The sequence below is a fragment of the Salvelinus fontinalis genome, chromosome 11 (assembly GCF_029448725.1).
Source record: "Salvelinus fontinalis isolate EN_2023a chromosome 11, ASM2944872v1, whole genome shotgun sequence".
Taxonomy (NCBI): Eukaryota; Metazoa; Chordata; class Actinopteri; order Salmoniformes; family Salmonidae; genus Salvelinus; species Salvelinus fontinalis.
Genome location: NC_074675.1, coordinates 15,415,827 through 15,431,032, shown reverse-complemented (window position 1 = coordinate 15,431,032; position 15,206 = coordinate 15,415,827). Strand labels below are relative to the sequence as shown.

At 45.0% G+C, this 15,206-nt stretch overlaps 2 protein-coding genes across 5 annotated transcripts in view; both read left to right on the top strand.

Annotated features, from left to right (window-relative positions):
• The first annotated feature begins 105 nt into the window (after positions 1-105).
• On the top strand, positions 106-14,504 carry ccdc87 (coiled-coil domain containing 87). Its single transcript, XM_055939187.1, is given in 20 exon segments — positions 106-325; positions 662-816; positions 980-1,230; positions 1,494-1,731; positions 1,958-2,039; positions 2,225-2,307; positions 2,472-2,629; positions 2,743-2,869; positions 4,033-4,236; positions 4,388-4,504; positions 4,655-4,770; positions 5,007-5,136; positions 8,472-8,581; positions 8,722-8,837; positions 9,067-9,110; positions 11,626-11,811; positions 12,711-12,825; positions 13,373-13,515; positions 14,212-14,427; positions 14,430-14,504. Coding segments are annotated over 20 exon segments (2,886 nt in total).
• The window catches only part of LOC129865137 (apoptotic protease-activating factor 1-like), a 67,715-nt gene continuing 66,998 nt past the window's right edge, over positions 14,490-15,206 (top strand). For 2 of the 4 annotated variants that reach the window (XM_055937642.1, XM_055937643.1), the window contains exon 1: positions 14,490-15,149. The gene's annotated coding sequence lies outside the window, so the exon portion shown is untranslated. The remainder of the gene's footprint in view (positions 15,150-15,206) is intronic. The other 2 variants (XM_055937641.1, XM_055937640.1) reach the window with 1 other exon arrangement.

Here is a 15,206-nt window from a genome sequence, read left to right as displayed (position 1 = left end):
CCCAGGTGAGCATGCATGCCCAAAAGTGTCATGTCATATCCTGAAACCAGAGAGTTGCTCATTCAAGCTCTTCAGACCAGTGTATACTAAGGCTTCTTGCTGTCTATGTCAAACAGTGAGGGGATGAGCGGTGACAAAATGAAAGTGGTGGGCCGCCTCTCCCGAGCGGCGGAGGCCAAACGACGGGTGACAGACGGCCAGGACATGCTGACCTCCATGACACAGATGGTGGCCTGCACCCAGGACATCCAGCAGAGATACCGCAGCATCCTGGGGCCACTGTCCCTCTTCTTCCAGTCCAAACCCGAGGGAGAGAAGAGGGCAGGTGTGTGGGGATCTAAAGCTGTTTGAGGGAAGACAGCCTGGTGCCTTGTTGTTGATCCGTGATTGTATGCATGAGGCCTTTGAGTTATTTGAATCAACAAAAGGATGTGTAGACAGTTTTACCCACCCAAATTCTAAAGTCTAGGCCTATTCATTTACAGGGCTGACCTGAAAATACAAACAGGGTGTCGATCTACACAGTCTATTTTCTCTATCCACATGCCCCACACATCTTTTATGATGCCAAAACAAAATATGTTTATTGTTTTTTTGAATGGAGGTGATACAGGAGAATGAAAGGTATGTACACACGTCCCGGGTGTGTTGTTCCTCCCAGACAGGGTCCAGGAGGAGAGGCCAGTGTCCCCGTCGGTGTCAGAGGGGGTGAAGACCAACCCCACCTCCCTGGCCGACATGTGTCAGCAGCTGCAGTACAGGATCCAGGAGCATTCCGTGCTCCACTCCACCCCTGTGGAGGATCAGCAAGCTCTGGTGAGCCACTCCATTAGGAGACACTATACACTCTTTCTCCTAAGCATCTACTAAATGAATGGATGGTTGGATAGATAGATGGATGGAACACTGACACACACACACAGCCCCCACCCACCCAAAACACTCTGCGACCCCCCCCCCCCCCCCCCCCCCCCCCAAGGTGGCGGTGATGACATCAGAGCTGGGCCTGATCTGGCAGGACCTGAAGGGGCTGATGGACGAGCCCACGTTGAACCAGGAGGAGAACATGCAGCTGCAGGCGGAGACGTGCCAGGAGGTGCTCCGCATCTGCCAGGAGCTCTACCTCAACTATCTCCACCTGCTGGACAGGCTGAGGCGCCGCGCCGTCTTCAGTGACCAGGCCAACCGCAGCCGCCTGGGGGCCCAGATGTCCATAGACTGCACCAGCCTGTGAGTGACTGGCGAGCAGGGTTTCCCCGAGCTCCATTATTTCCTAGGGGGGATCAAAGGTCCTCAAATCAACATCTCTAGCTTCTTTAAACCAATATTTACAATAGCCAAATTCTTATAGTCGAACCTGCATGCTAAGCTCGTTACTTGAATTATCGATCATCAACCTTTTGTCGATAAGTGCAAACTCACCAAGCAGCTGTAAATAAAATTGGTTGTTGTTATTGTTCTCCTTATTGCTAACGGTTATTCTTTCTCTGCAGTTTAAACGTCCACTCGATCAGACGCAGCGTAGCGGCAGGGATCAAGGTTACGCGGAGAGCCCGGCTGAGTGCTGAGAGACCCAGAGCTGCCGGACGCGACCTGGAGGGGGCGATGGAGACACACACAGCGCTGCCATGCAAACTGGACTTTGGTCTGACTCTGCAGACCAAGGCTGGCTGCAAGAAGAGTGGTGCCATCAGGCAGGGCAAAAACCCTATGGAGAGGGACCTCCGAGAGGTAAGAGACAGAGAAAGAGAGAGGGAGAGAGAGAGTGTGTGTTGTGTGTGTGTGTGTGTCTGTCTGTCTGTGTGTATGCGGTACCTACATCTTTCTGTGTGGGTGTGTGTGTCTCCATGCGTGTGAATGTGTGTGTACACTTGCTTCTCTGCTGTTTTGGTGTGTGTCTGTGGTAAAGCTACAGGGAGCTGAGATGTTCCCTTCTCTCTCCCTGTCTGTCTGTCAGATGACTGAGAAGATGGGGGACATGGACCTGGAGCAGGTCTATGACCTGATGCCCTGCCACCTGGAGCTGATCACCAACAAAGGCTTGCTATCTCTCTCGCTCTTTTCTCTCTGTTGCTCTGTCGCTTTCTCTGTCTCTCTCTATCTCGCTCGCTTTCTCTCTTTCTCTCACACAGACGGGCACACACACACATAGTCAAGTACACTTGTGACAATGATAAACAATTGTTTGTTAGTACTAGTAGTAGTGATATGTGTGTGTGTTTAGATGCAGCGCGGGCCAGCTTGGCCAATGTTTCACAGTCAGATGAGAAACCCAGCATGTATTACCATGGTTACACCAGACTAAAGGTATTGGTATAGTTCCACTATACTATACACATCATACACTATTCACACCCACTCAAACTGGTCCCTGAAGACATGCATACAGGATGGTTATTATTTACAGGTCATAACTTATTTGGTTCTTTTTATGAATTATATTTTATGGAGTTATTTTTGTGAGCACCCAGGGGTGTAGTTCCATGCCAGACCTGCAGAGGGAGACTCTCCTGGAGGAGCTGGAGATGGAGGCCCTGCCTGCCAGACCCCAGTCCCCCCTGGTACTGCTGGCCACTGGGCCCTGCTCCAGGATCGAGAAGCCCATTGACCCTGCCCACGACCTCAGGAGGTGTGTGTGGGAGAGAGTGTGTGTGTGTATTTTTGTGCTTGGGTGTGTGTATTTTGTGCGTGTGTGTATGTGTGCGTGTGTATGTTTGTTCTTATGTGTGTGTATGTGTCTAGGTTGCTACAGGACAGAGTGATTGTGGATCAGGCTGTGACAGACTCTGACACAGACCTCCCTCCTCTGATCAAGGCCCTGGCGTGGAGAAGTTCCACCAAACTACAACAGCTCACACACACTCTGCAGGTAGGGAATACACTCTGTAGGTAGGGAACACACTCTGCAGGTAGGGAATACACTCTGTAGGTAGGGAACACACTCTGCAGGCAGGGAATACACTCTGCAGGTAGGGAACACACTCTGCAGGTAGGAAACACACTCTGCAGGTAGGGAACACACTCTGCAGGTAGGGAACACACTCTGCAGGCAGGGAATACACTCTGCAGGTAGGGAACACACTCTGCAGGTAGGAAACACACTCTGCAGGTAGGGAACACACTCTGCAGGTAGGGAACACACTCTATAGGTAGGGAACACACTCTGCAGGTAGGGAACACACTCTGCAGGCAGGGAATACACTCTGTAGGTAGGGAACACACTCTATAGGTAGGGAACACACTCTGCAGGTAGGGAATACACTCTGTAGGTAGGGAACACACTCTATAGGTAGGGAACACACTCTGCAGGTAGGGAACACACTCTGCAGGCAGGGAATACACTCTGCAGGTAGGGAACACACTCTGCAGGTAGGAAACACACTCTGCAGGTAGGAAACACACTCTGCAGGTAGGGAACACACTCTGCAGGTAGGGAACACACTCTATAGGTAGGGAACACACTCTGCAGGTAGGGAACACACTCTGCAGGCAGGGAACACACTCTGCAGGTAGGGAACACACTCTGCAGGTAGGGAACACACTCTATAGGTAGGGAACACACTCTGCAGGTAGGGAACACACTCTGCAGGTAGGGAATACACTCTGCAGGTAGGGAACACACTCTGCAGGTAGGAAACACACTCTGTAGGTAGGGAACACACTCTGCTGGTAGGGAACACACTCTGCAGGCAGGGAATACACTCTGCAGGCAGGGAACACACTCTGCAGGTAGAAAACACACACCTCTGCATTTGTACAAATAGCACCATGCAATGCTAAAGTGGGTTAACCATGCTGCCTGGTCTGTCATTGACCTTTGACTATGCAACTTGCATAATTACACTTCTTATCATATCGTAATTGGACTTATGTTTTATCATATGGTTTGATGTTGGATGTCTTTATGCTACACTGAAATTGCCATTCGGGGACAATAAAGTGAACTGAACTTGCACACACACATGCACACACATTCTCTCACCATAGTATACTTCCTATATAGCCCCCCCATCTATTCTTGTCCAATCCTAGAAACAGGAAGAGGAGGGGGAGAAGAGGGAGAGGTACAGGGTGCCAGTGGAGGAACCGGAGCACCCCCAGGGAGCTGTGGAGAACGTAGCCCTGTCCCACGGCTCTCTAGCCCGCACAGCCGCTGCCCGCGTCTCAGACAGGGTTCTCCGCGACACCATCAACATCCACACGTACCCACCCGTCTACAACTACCTCACCAAAGAAGTGGGTCACAGAGGAGGCGGAGGATAGACATGTTATTATTACTACTCATTGTGTGATGATGATACTGTTATACTGTTACTATCATTATGACCTCATCATGGTGGTCTGACTCTCTCTCTCTCTCCTGTTCTCTCTCTTTTTCTCTAAACAGCTTGAACTCTCCTCAGTGCAATGGCTGGATCGTAACCTGTTTGCCGGGGAAGAAATAAAGGAAGTCTATAAGGAGTTATCCAAAAGTAAATCTACACAGTATCTCAACTTCGATGAGGTGAGATATACTCTTTTACATTGCCTGTTGAATTTATTTAATTCAGGAAAAATCCATTCTTGAATTGGCATTTGTTGATCCAGAATTTCAATGAATCTCTTGAATATCAATAGAATTGACTCCCAAATGATCTGTTCCTTTCCCCTATAGGACCCCATGATAGAGCCAGCCCTGACCAACATCAGATGGAGTCTGAAGAAGAAGAACCACCAGAGGTTCATCAACCCACAGCTGAAGAGACAGAACACCAACGCCATGTCCCACAGGTACTGTACCCTACATCCCACTTGACTCCACTTTAACACACTCTCTCTCATAATACAACACATTATCTCACAGAGAGCTGCAGCTCTCCCAAGGTAACTTGTGTGTGTGTGTGTGTGTGTGTGTGTGTGTGTGTGTGTGTGTGTGTGTGTGTGTGTGTGTGTGTGTGTGTGTGTGTGTGTGTGTGTGTGTGTGTGTGTGTGTGTGTGTGTGTGTGTGTGTGTGTGTGTGTGTCCAGGAAAAGGACCGAGATCCCAGCGGACCATAAGAAACCGGAAGACCAGAATTCCCGGGCCTACACGGCATGGCTGCAGTGGTGGAAGACAGACCTCTCAGTCGAGGACTACCTCCGATACATCACCAATCAGGTAAGAGGTCACACATTCTGTAGTTACAGGAAGCAAATAGAAGAAGACTTTCTAATTAATAGAAGGCAGTAAATGCATAAAAATCGATTGAGTAACTAGAAGAAAATCCACCGGTTTGTGTACAAATGAATCTCAATAGACTTTTGAATTGGACCATAGGTTATTATAGACATGGCTTGATTTATTTTTTGTGTTTTGTTGTTGTTTTTTACTAGTTCTACTTTTTTTATATTGAAAACTGTGCCCTGTTGGGTAGGGCTTGAAAGTTAAGCGTTTCACTATAATTGTGCACTTGACAAATAAAATGTGACATTTAAAATGGGTGCCGGTACTCATTTGGGCTTGAGTACTGTTTATATTTAGGTGCCAGAACTTTTCAGTCATTATTCTATAAGAGTTGCTGGACCTCAAGCAGTAGAAAAGTCAAGGTGCCAGTACTCAGTACCGAATGAAATGAATACTTCTTTGAATGAATGAATGAATGACATTTTATTTTCGTGTCAAATTGCCAATTGGCAACTCATCCCTTATGAGATTAATTGACACATAAACAACATTACAATAATTCACTAAAAAAAGAAAGAAAGAAAAAGTAAGGTAAAAATACATAATAGTAAATTCCATCCCTAGAGCAGTAAAATAATATACATACATACATACACACTGTATATATATATACACATACATACATACATAACATATACAGAAAAAAGAAACAGAAGTCACTTGAACCCAGTCTGGCACAAAGAGAAGATTCATATGGGAGACAACCATATACACAATCTATATACACACACCATTAACCACATAGAAGCTAAATATATATATATTTTTTAAACAATTTCTTTATAGGTAGCCCTTTTACTTTTTTCCAGGCTTTATTTAAATATTCTGCAAACTGAAATACACAATGGACAAAAAACTATTTCAATTTCTCCTCATCACTTAGCCACATAATGCCAGGGTATATTGGGTGTGCTTTCTGGAATAAGAGCAAGCGTATATTGTGGTAGAAAGGAGAATAGAGGTTAAAATGAGTTTACTTCTCTATTTCTTTGAGGTCACAATAGTTACATCGTCTTTCCTCTTCCATTTCACCACGATAATGACCTGTTTCAATATCCCTGATCTTACCTGTTTCAATATCCCTGATCTGACCTGTCTGTTTCAATATCCCTGATCTGACCTGTTTCAATATCCCTGATCTGACCTGTCTGTTTCAATATCCCTGATCTGACCTGTTTCAATATCCCTGATCTGACCTGTTTCAATATCCCTGATCTGACCTGTCTGTTTCAATATCCCTGATCTGACCTGTTTCAATATTCCTGATCTGACCTGTTTCAATATCCCTGATCTTACCTGTTTCAATATCCCTGATCTTACCTGTTTCAATATCCTGGTCTTACCTGTTTCAATATCCCTGATCTTACCTGTTTCAATATCCTGGTCTTACCTGTTTCAATATCCCTGATCTTACCTGTGCACATAGCGATCGCTTGCTTTGAGGTAGGTTATACATAATATATCTCTCACACACAAATTCACCCTTAATCAAACAAAAGGTTCTCAATTTGGGTTCTCATCCACCCATTTTTGTCCTTCATATTGCATCAACAGTTGTTTTTCAATCATATATATGTCTCCCTTCATCTGGATTTCATACAGATGTTCACAGTCAGACTCTTGAAAAAGGTCGGACATTTCAGCTGCCCAGGCTCCCCCTATGGATAGATCCCGTTGAAAAACTTTACTAGCTATTCTGGCAGTTGGCATATCCAACAGTCTATTCCAAAGTCTCACCATACATGCCTTCCATCTCACCTCACAGGGTTCTCAGCCCATATCTCCAGTTATTGCAAGGAAAGGTGCAAACTTGTGGACACCTACAAAGTTATGGGCGTGTTCGTTTTTAAAATACCTCTTAGCACCCCACACTCCTGCGGAATAGTCCAGAACAGGACACACGCATGTCTGATACAGTTTGGAGTACGTAGCATAACCAATATCTTTCAGTGTTTTTGTTTTTCCCATAACTCCTCCAAGAACTCTACTTCCTGAGTCGGCTAGGGCTGATGTTCCGTATAGAAAGGTAATAGGTTCATCAATAAAAAGACCCAAATATGTATAATTGCTAGTAAACTCACTGAAGTGAAAAACACTTCTCTTAGTACTTGGATTTCTAAAAGTCATGATCTGTGTTTTTGTCTGGTTAGTCTCCATCTTTTACACCAATTGACTGCACATAACATGTTCTGCAGGTCTTGTTCAGTTTCTTCCATCTAAATAATATAATCAGCATATAAAAGGATTCTTAACATTTCATCATCATATCTTACTCCAATATTTAACTGTTGAATTTCTTTTGCCAAATAATTTATAAACAGAGCAAACAAAGTCGGTGATAAGGTGTCTCCTTGTTTTACACCCGAGGGTGTGGAAACCAATCTGTACCATATTCATTAACACGCACACAAGCAATTGATACTTTGTAAAGAGACTGGATTGCGTGATCAAATTTCCCGTCAACCCTTGTCTTTAACAAACTATAGGCTAAATATCCCTATTTACAAAATCAAGAGCTTTCTGGAAATCAATGAAACATGCAAAAGTAGGCTTCTCTTCGTGTAATCTATTTCTGATTATTGTACAGACCGAGAAGATATGATCTGTACAGGCTCTGGATTTACGAAAACCATTTTGTTCTTCCACAAGAATGTTTTGATTCTCCAAAAATCGAATTAGCCTATTGTTGAGGATGGATGAAAATATAATGTATAAACTGTACTTTAAACTTATGCCTCTATAGTTCAGTGGCACTCTTGGGTAATTTTTTGAAGATTTGGGAATGGGATTCACTAAAGACTTATACCAAGTGGATGGCAGTATACTGTACTCAAAACACATTTGGAGCAAATGATATAGGACGTCAATTAATTTAGGGGATTTTAAAACCTCATTAGGCAGTTCATCAATGCCAAACGCTTTCCCATTTTCTTGCAGCGTCAACCACCTTCTTAACTTCTGCCACAGACAGCTCCTCATTTAAATACGGGTTACATATATAAGAGGGTTTTAACATTGTATTTTCCAGTTTAGTTTTCAGGGAACATATGTCTTTATAAAATTCTTCCTCAAAATATGCCATATTTTCGTTACCTGAGAACAACCTAGCAAACCCCTTCTCCCACTCTTTAAGTACCTGTGTAATATCAGTGTTTTTTCCAGGCCCAATTCAAGCACTGGATACATGTCCAATTATTTCCATGTCCAGTTATTTTTGTGGTATCAGAGAGTGATTGACTAGGACTCTCTCTGTCTTTGTGTCTAAATAGGACTCTGACTACCTGTGGGCGGCGTTCCACTTGTACGATAGTGGCGATAGTGACGATGAGGAGGACGAGAGGAGGAGACTGCTCCAGCTACGACGAGACGAGAGGAAGAAGTCTGTCTGTCTGTCTTACTGTCTGTCTGTCTGTCTGCCCCACTATTTTTGTTCTTTTTTTCTCCGTTCTTTTTTGTTGTAATCATGTTTCTTACATTATGAGGACTGCGAGCAGCTAACAAACCAATGTGTGTGGGCAGGAGGCGGAGGCAGAAGATGGAGGCTCTAAAGGGTCAGAAGCAGGAGTACGTGACAGGGGTGTGGAACGTCAACACGGTGCTGCTGGGAGGGCTGTGGAAGGAACCCCATCTGGAGGGTAACACACACACACACACACACTGACTTTTGACCATAGTAATTTAGTGAGTCATTCAAAAGCAGGATGTTCCAGTCAAGGATTGTGAAATAAAAGGAATTCAAACAGTTTTGGTTTAGTAGGTAATGTCATGACTCATTGGATTTCTGGCTTATTGGTACTGAACCTGTTTCATAGCCTATTGTTTATAGACTCATAGGTAACCTATTGTCTGTTGGGTTTTTTACAGAGGAGGAAGAGAGCCCAGATGAAGAAATAACTAGCCCTAAACAGGTGTGTGTGTGTGTGTGTGTGTGTGTGTGTGTGTGTGTGTGTGTGTGTGTGTGTGTGTGTGTGTGTGTGTGTGTGTGTGTGTGTGTGTGTGTGTGTGTGTGTGTGTGTGTGTGTGTGTGTGTGTGTGTGTGTGTGTCTTAGTACACAGATGATACTACACTGCTCAAAAAAATAAAGGGAACACTTAAACAACACATTGTAACTCCAAGTCAATCACACTTCTGTGAAGTCAAACTGTCCACTTAGGAAGCAACACTGACAATAAATTTCACATGCTGTTGTGCAAATGGAATAGACAAAAGGTGGAAAGTATAGGCAATTAGCAAGACACCCCCAAAAAATGAGTGATTCTGCAGGTGGTGACCACAGACCACTTCTCAGTTCCTATGCTTCCTGGCTGATGTTTTGGTCACTTTGAATGCTGGCGGTGCTCTCACTCTAGTGGTAGCATGAGACGGAGTCTACAACCCACACAAGTGGCTCAGGTAGTGCAGTTCATCCAGGATGGCACATCAATGCGAGCTGTGGCAAAAAGGTTTGCTGGCGCTGGCAGTGCACCTCCTTGCACAAAGGCAGAGGTAGCGGTCCTGCTGCTGGGTTGTTGCCCTCCTACGGCCTCCTCCACGTCTCCTGATGTACTGGCCTGTCTCCTGGTAGCGCCTCCATGCTCTGGACACTACGCTGACAGACACAGCAAACCTCCTTGCCACAGCTCGCATTGATGTGCCATCCTGGATGAGCTGCACTACCTGAGCCACTTGTGTGGGTTGTAGACTCCGTCTCATGCTACCACTAGAGTGAGAGCACCGCCAGCATTCAAAGTGACCAAAACATCAGCCAGGAAGCATAGGAATTGAGAAGTGGTCTGTGGTCACCACCTGCAGAATCACTCCTTTTTTGGGGGTGCCTTGCTAATTGCCTATAATTTCCACCTTTTGTCTATTCCATTTGCACAACAGCATGTGAAATTTATTGTCAATCAGTGTTGCTTCCTAAGTGGACAGTTTGATTTCACAGAAGTGTGATTGACTTGGAGTTACATTGTGTTGTTTAAGTGTTCCCTTTATTTTTTTGAGCAGTGTATAAATGTACTGTAAATGGATACTATAATTGAACTGTAAATGGATACTATAAATGAACTGTAAATGGATACTATACAGTAAATGTACCATACATGGATTTACAGCCATTGTAATGCAGTCAGGTTTTATGTGTCGTTAAGACTGGGAGCCTACGTTCTGGGTAGTTCTCTCCCACCTTGTCCCATTCCATCATCTCTCCTTCTTTGTCCCATTCCATCATCTCTCCCTCCTTGTCCCATTCCATCATCTCTCCCTCCTTGTCCCATTCCATCATCTCTCCTTCCTTGTCCCATTCCGTCATCTCCCCTTCCTTGTCCCATTCCGTCATCTCTCCCTCCTTGTCCCATTCCATCATCTCTCCTTCCTTGTCCCATTCCATCATCTCTCCCTCCTTGTCCCATTCCATCATCTCTCCCTCCTTGTCCCATTCCATCATCTCTCCCTCCTTGTCCCATTCCATCATCTCTCCTACCTTGTCCCATTCCGTCATCTCTCCTTCCTTGTCCCATTCCATCATCTCTCCCTCCTTGTCCCATTCCATCATCTCTCCTTCCATGTCCCATTCCATCATCTCTCCCTCCTTGTCCCATTCCATCATCTTTCCTTCCTTGTCCCATTCCATCATCTCTCCCTCCTTGTCCCATTCCATCATCTCTCCTACCTTGTCCCATTCCATCATCTCTCCTTCCTTGTCCCATTCCATCATCTCTCCTTCCTTGTCCCATTCCATCATCTCTCCCTCCTTGTCCCATTCCATCATCTCTCCCTCCTTGTCCCATTCCATCATCTCTCCTTCCTTGTCCCATTCCATCATCTCTCCTCCTTGTCCCATTCCATCATCTCTCCTTCCATGTCCCATTCCATCATCTCTCCCTCCTTGTCCCATTCCATCATCTTTCCTTCCTTGTCCCATTCCATCATCTCTCCCTCCTTGTCCCATTCCATCATCTCTCCCTCCTTGTCCCATTCCATCATCTCTCCTTCCTTGTCCCATTCCATCATCTCTCCTTCCTTGTCCCATTCCATCATCTCTCCTTCCTTGTCCCATTCCATCATCTCTCCTTCCTTGTCCCATTCCATCATCTCTCCTTCCTTGTCCCATTCCATCATCTCTCCCTCCTTGTCCCATTCCATCATCTCTCCTTCCTTGTCCCATTCCATCATCTCTCCTCCTTGTCCCATTCCATCATCTCTCCTTCCTTGTCCCATTCCATCATCTCTCCTTCCTTGTCCCATTCCATCATCTCTCCAATTCCTTCAGATCTACGCAAAGGCTCATAACAGTTTGGGGCTGATTGGGCTCTGTTCCAAATCAAACTCTAGCTCCTACCACTGGGGACTTTCTGTAGACTTGAATTGAATAGGCCTTAGCAATATGGATATTATTTCCCTTTAAACTGTTTTTTCTACTAACTGTTCTCTTTCCCTGTCAGAAGGCCTATAAGAGGACAGTGAGTGTGGGGAGCAAGGAGGCCAGTCAAGGGGGGGTGATGGGAGAGGGGGACCAGGTCCAGAGCAGGCTGGAGAGGATCTGGACACTCCTCTGCCTGCCCGACACCTACAGACTGGACATGGCCATCAAGTACAGCTCCCACGCACGCAGGGACCAGCTGGAGGAGGTGTGCACAGTACACAGACACACACGCATACGATAACAAATATATACAAGTGAATGCACACTTACTGTACAAGTATCATGCCACCATCTGTAGCAGGGCTGTATAATTCTGGTCCTGGAGGGCCTAAACACTTCTGGTTTTTGTTTCTACCAGGTAGTTAATTGCACTCACCTGGTGTACCAGGTCTGAATTAGTCCCTGATTAGAAGGAGAGAATAAAACCATATGTTTTTGGGCCCTCCAGGACCGACATTGGACAGCCCCGATAGAGGTTAGTAGAGATGGTAGCATGATACTTGATGCTGTGTTCATATTACCTCACCATATCACCATAGACACAGAGCTCACTATATCACCATAGACACAGAGCTCACTATATCACCATAGACACAGAGCTCACCATAGAGACAGAGCTCACCATAGCACCATAGAGACAGAGCTCACAATATCACCATAGAGACAGAGGTCACCATATCACCAAAAATACAGAGCTCACCATATCACCATAGACACAGAGTTCACTATATCACCATAGAGACAGAGCTCACCATATCACCATAGACATAGAGCTCACTATATCACCATAGAGACAGAGCTCACCATATCACCATAGACACAGAGCTCACCATAGAGACAGAGCTCACCATAGCACCATAGACACAGAGCTCACCATATCACCAAAGAGACAGAGCTCCCCATATCACCAAAGAGACAGAGCTCACCATATCACCATAGAAACAGAGCTCACCATATCACCATAGAGACAGAGATCACCATATACTTCCAAAATCTTTTCCATACCTTGAACAGAATTGTGTGTGTATGCATACATCTGTGTATGTGTGTGTGTCTGTGTGTGTGTATTTGTATACACCCGTGTGTGTGTGCGTATCCTCCTAGGCCATGGCAGCATGGGCACGCGCTGCCCGTCTCATCCAGCAGAGGGAGTCTCTGCTGGCTCGTCTGGAGCTGTTTGAGAGGGACGCTTCTGACCCCAACCGCTTCTTCCTGCAAGGTACTGCATAATATATATCTGCTCTGGGGTTAAGTTTCCCCTCGGTGCAAATATATTCCCACGAGCCCGTCCTCCCCAATTAAGGTGACACCAACCTCCTGTGCTCCTTACAATATTATAACATATTGCTTTAACAGCATATTGTATTGGATGATATATTGTAAGTTGCTAAATATATCATCATATTATTATTGTTATAAATAAAAGGCAGTTGATGAAATATCTAATGCCAGAGTACACCCTACTGGACAAAAAAATGAAAGCACCTGGTATTCCCAGGCAGTCTCCCAGCCAAGTACTAACTAGGCCCAACCCTGCATAGCTTCCGAGAGGCTAGTATGGTCGTAAGTGAAGGAACATATCTTCATACACTTTACAAAGTGAATGTCTTTCGCTCTATCTTTGTCTCTTTCATTTCATTACATCTTTCCTTCCTTCCTCTCTCTCACTTAATTTTTCTATCCTTTCCTTCCACTCTCTTTTCATTCTATTCTTTCCTGCCCCTCTCTCTCTTTCTCGCTCTCACACTCATTTTTTTCTTTCTCAGGCTACCGAGGCACCTCTCTAGCCAGGATGAATGAGTCCAAGCACCGGAGCAAACTCAACTCCCAGATCTGTTCTCTGGAGAAGGTGTTGTCTAAGATTCTCCACCACATTACAGACAGCTTCCATGACACTGTCACCTACAAGGTGAGTCAGGCCAATGGGCCATACATCATGGGTCTATTAATTAGTGTACAGCGTAGCAAAATGTTTTGCAACGGAAAACGAAAACCTGTGTTTCTTATTAGACAAATTGAGCAAAGTCCCTCCTTGTTTTTGCTTGTTTGCTTCCGTTGACTTCCTAGTGAATATGACCCACTAGTGTCACTGTGCTCTCTGACATACAGCACATGCAGTATGCTATGGGGGATAGAGAGAGACAGAGAGAAAGCAGAGTTTTTAGATTGGTGATTTACCCTCATTGAAAGAGCATTGCCGTTCCCTCACCTTTTATATTTCTCTCTCCCTCCCATTCTCTGTTTCTTCCTCTGGCCATGTCCAAAATCGGTCCTGTCTTGCATACTACTTACTAAAACTGCATAATGTGTAATAGTCGTATATTCTATCTAGAACATACCAGTTAGAAAAAAATTATGCAGTAAGTTACAAATATTGACATACTAGGCTCATACATACTGAGAAAACGCTATGGAGAGCTCTGCGCCATCCCCCTTATCTGATTATCTCCAATAACCAGTACTTGTCAACTCATCATCAAGTCCTTAATTGGTTTAATCAGGTGTTTTAGTATTGGGCTAGAACAAAAGCCCCAAAACTCTGGTGCAGCCAAACATAACTAAGCAGTTTCCTCACAGCTGTGTTTTCAACTGTCACTCTCTCCAGGGAAGGCCGTACAGGGAGAAGATGCGCTGGGACCGCATCGAGATGCTCTACTGGCTGCAGCAGGAGCGCCGGGTCCAGGCTCTAGAGAGGGTGGTGGAGGGGAGGGGCTCTCTCCCCACCAGACTGCCCCCCCTCAACCCCAAACTTCGTCTGTACCCGGGCACCCACCCCACCCCCCAAGGACACACCCCGACCCTCAGCCAGAGACCCCACCCTCACACACACAGCCGCTCCAACCCAACCCAGCCGAGCTCAGTGTATCCAGTATAAGTTTGAACGTTGTAAGCAAATGAATAAAATGCTTGGAAAAATGTTTGTATGAACTACTTGGAAGGAAATATTATATTTGATCATTTGTATGTATTCATATTATGTATAATTCATTATCACTTGTCAAGTAAATGTATGAACGTGATTGGATAATATATATGCACTACTAGTAGGTTCATATGACATTGTCAACATTTGATATGGTGAATATTTTGTCATTAATCATTTACATTATTTTGTTCTGAGTTTGGCAGAAACATGCAACTCTAAGTGCCATGACAAAAGGAACGCTGTTTGCACTATGAGTCTATTTAGGGCCACTGTTTAGTGTCTTATTAGTATTGCCAAGTGCAATACCAAAGATACTGAGCTAGCACTGCAGGCCTACAAGTTTACAATGAACAACAAGCTGTCACGTATCACCAGGCTGCATGCTCCCATCTGCCTAGTTACAGTCAAGTATGCTTTATCTCACCCTCTCACGTGTGAGCGAAACGCCACCGCATTGGTCATTTCAGACCGAGGGAAGTTGTTTTTGTTATAATTCAGGAAGAACCCTACTCATTTCAAAAATAGGTGGGGATTTTTGTCAGAATTACATTATTTTGAAAGGAAATTATTATAATCCTGAGCACTATCGAGTGTGGATAGCGAGCAAATAGATACATGTGAGTATTTGATTCATTTCCTTACAACTTGGGCAAGTCTTATTACGAGTGAAGTTT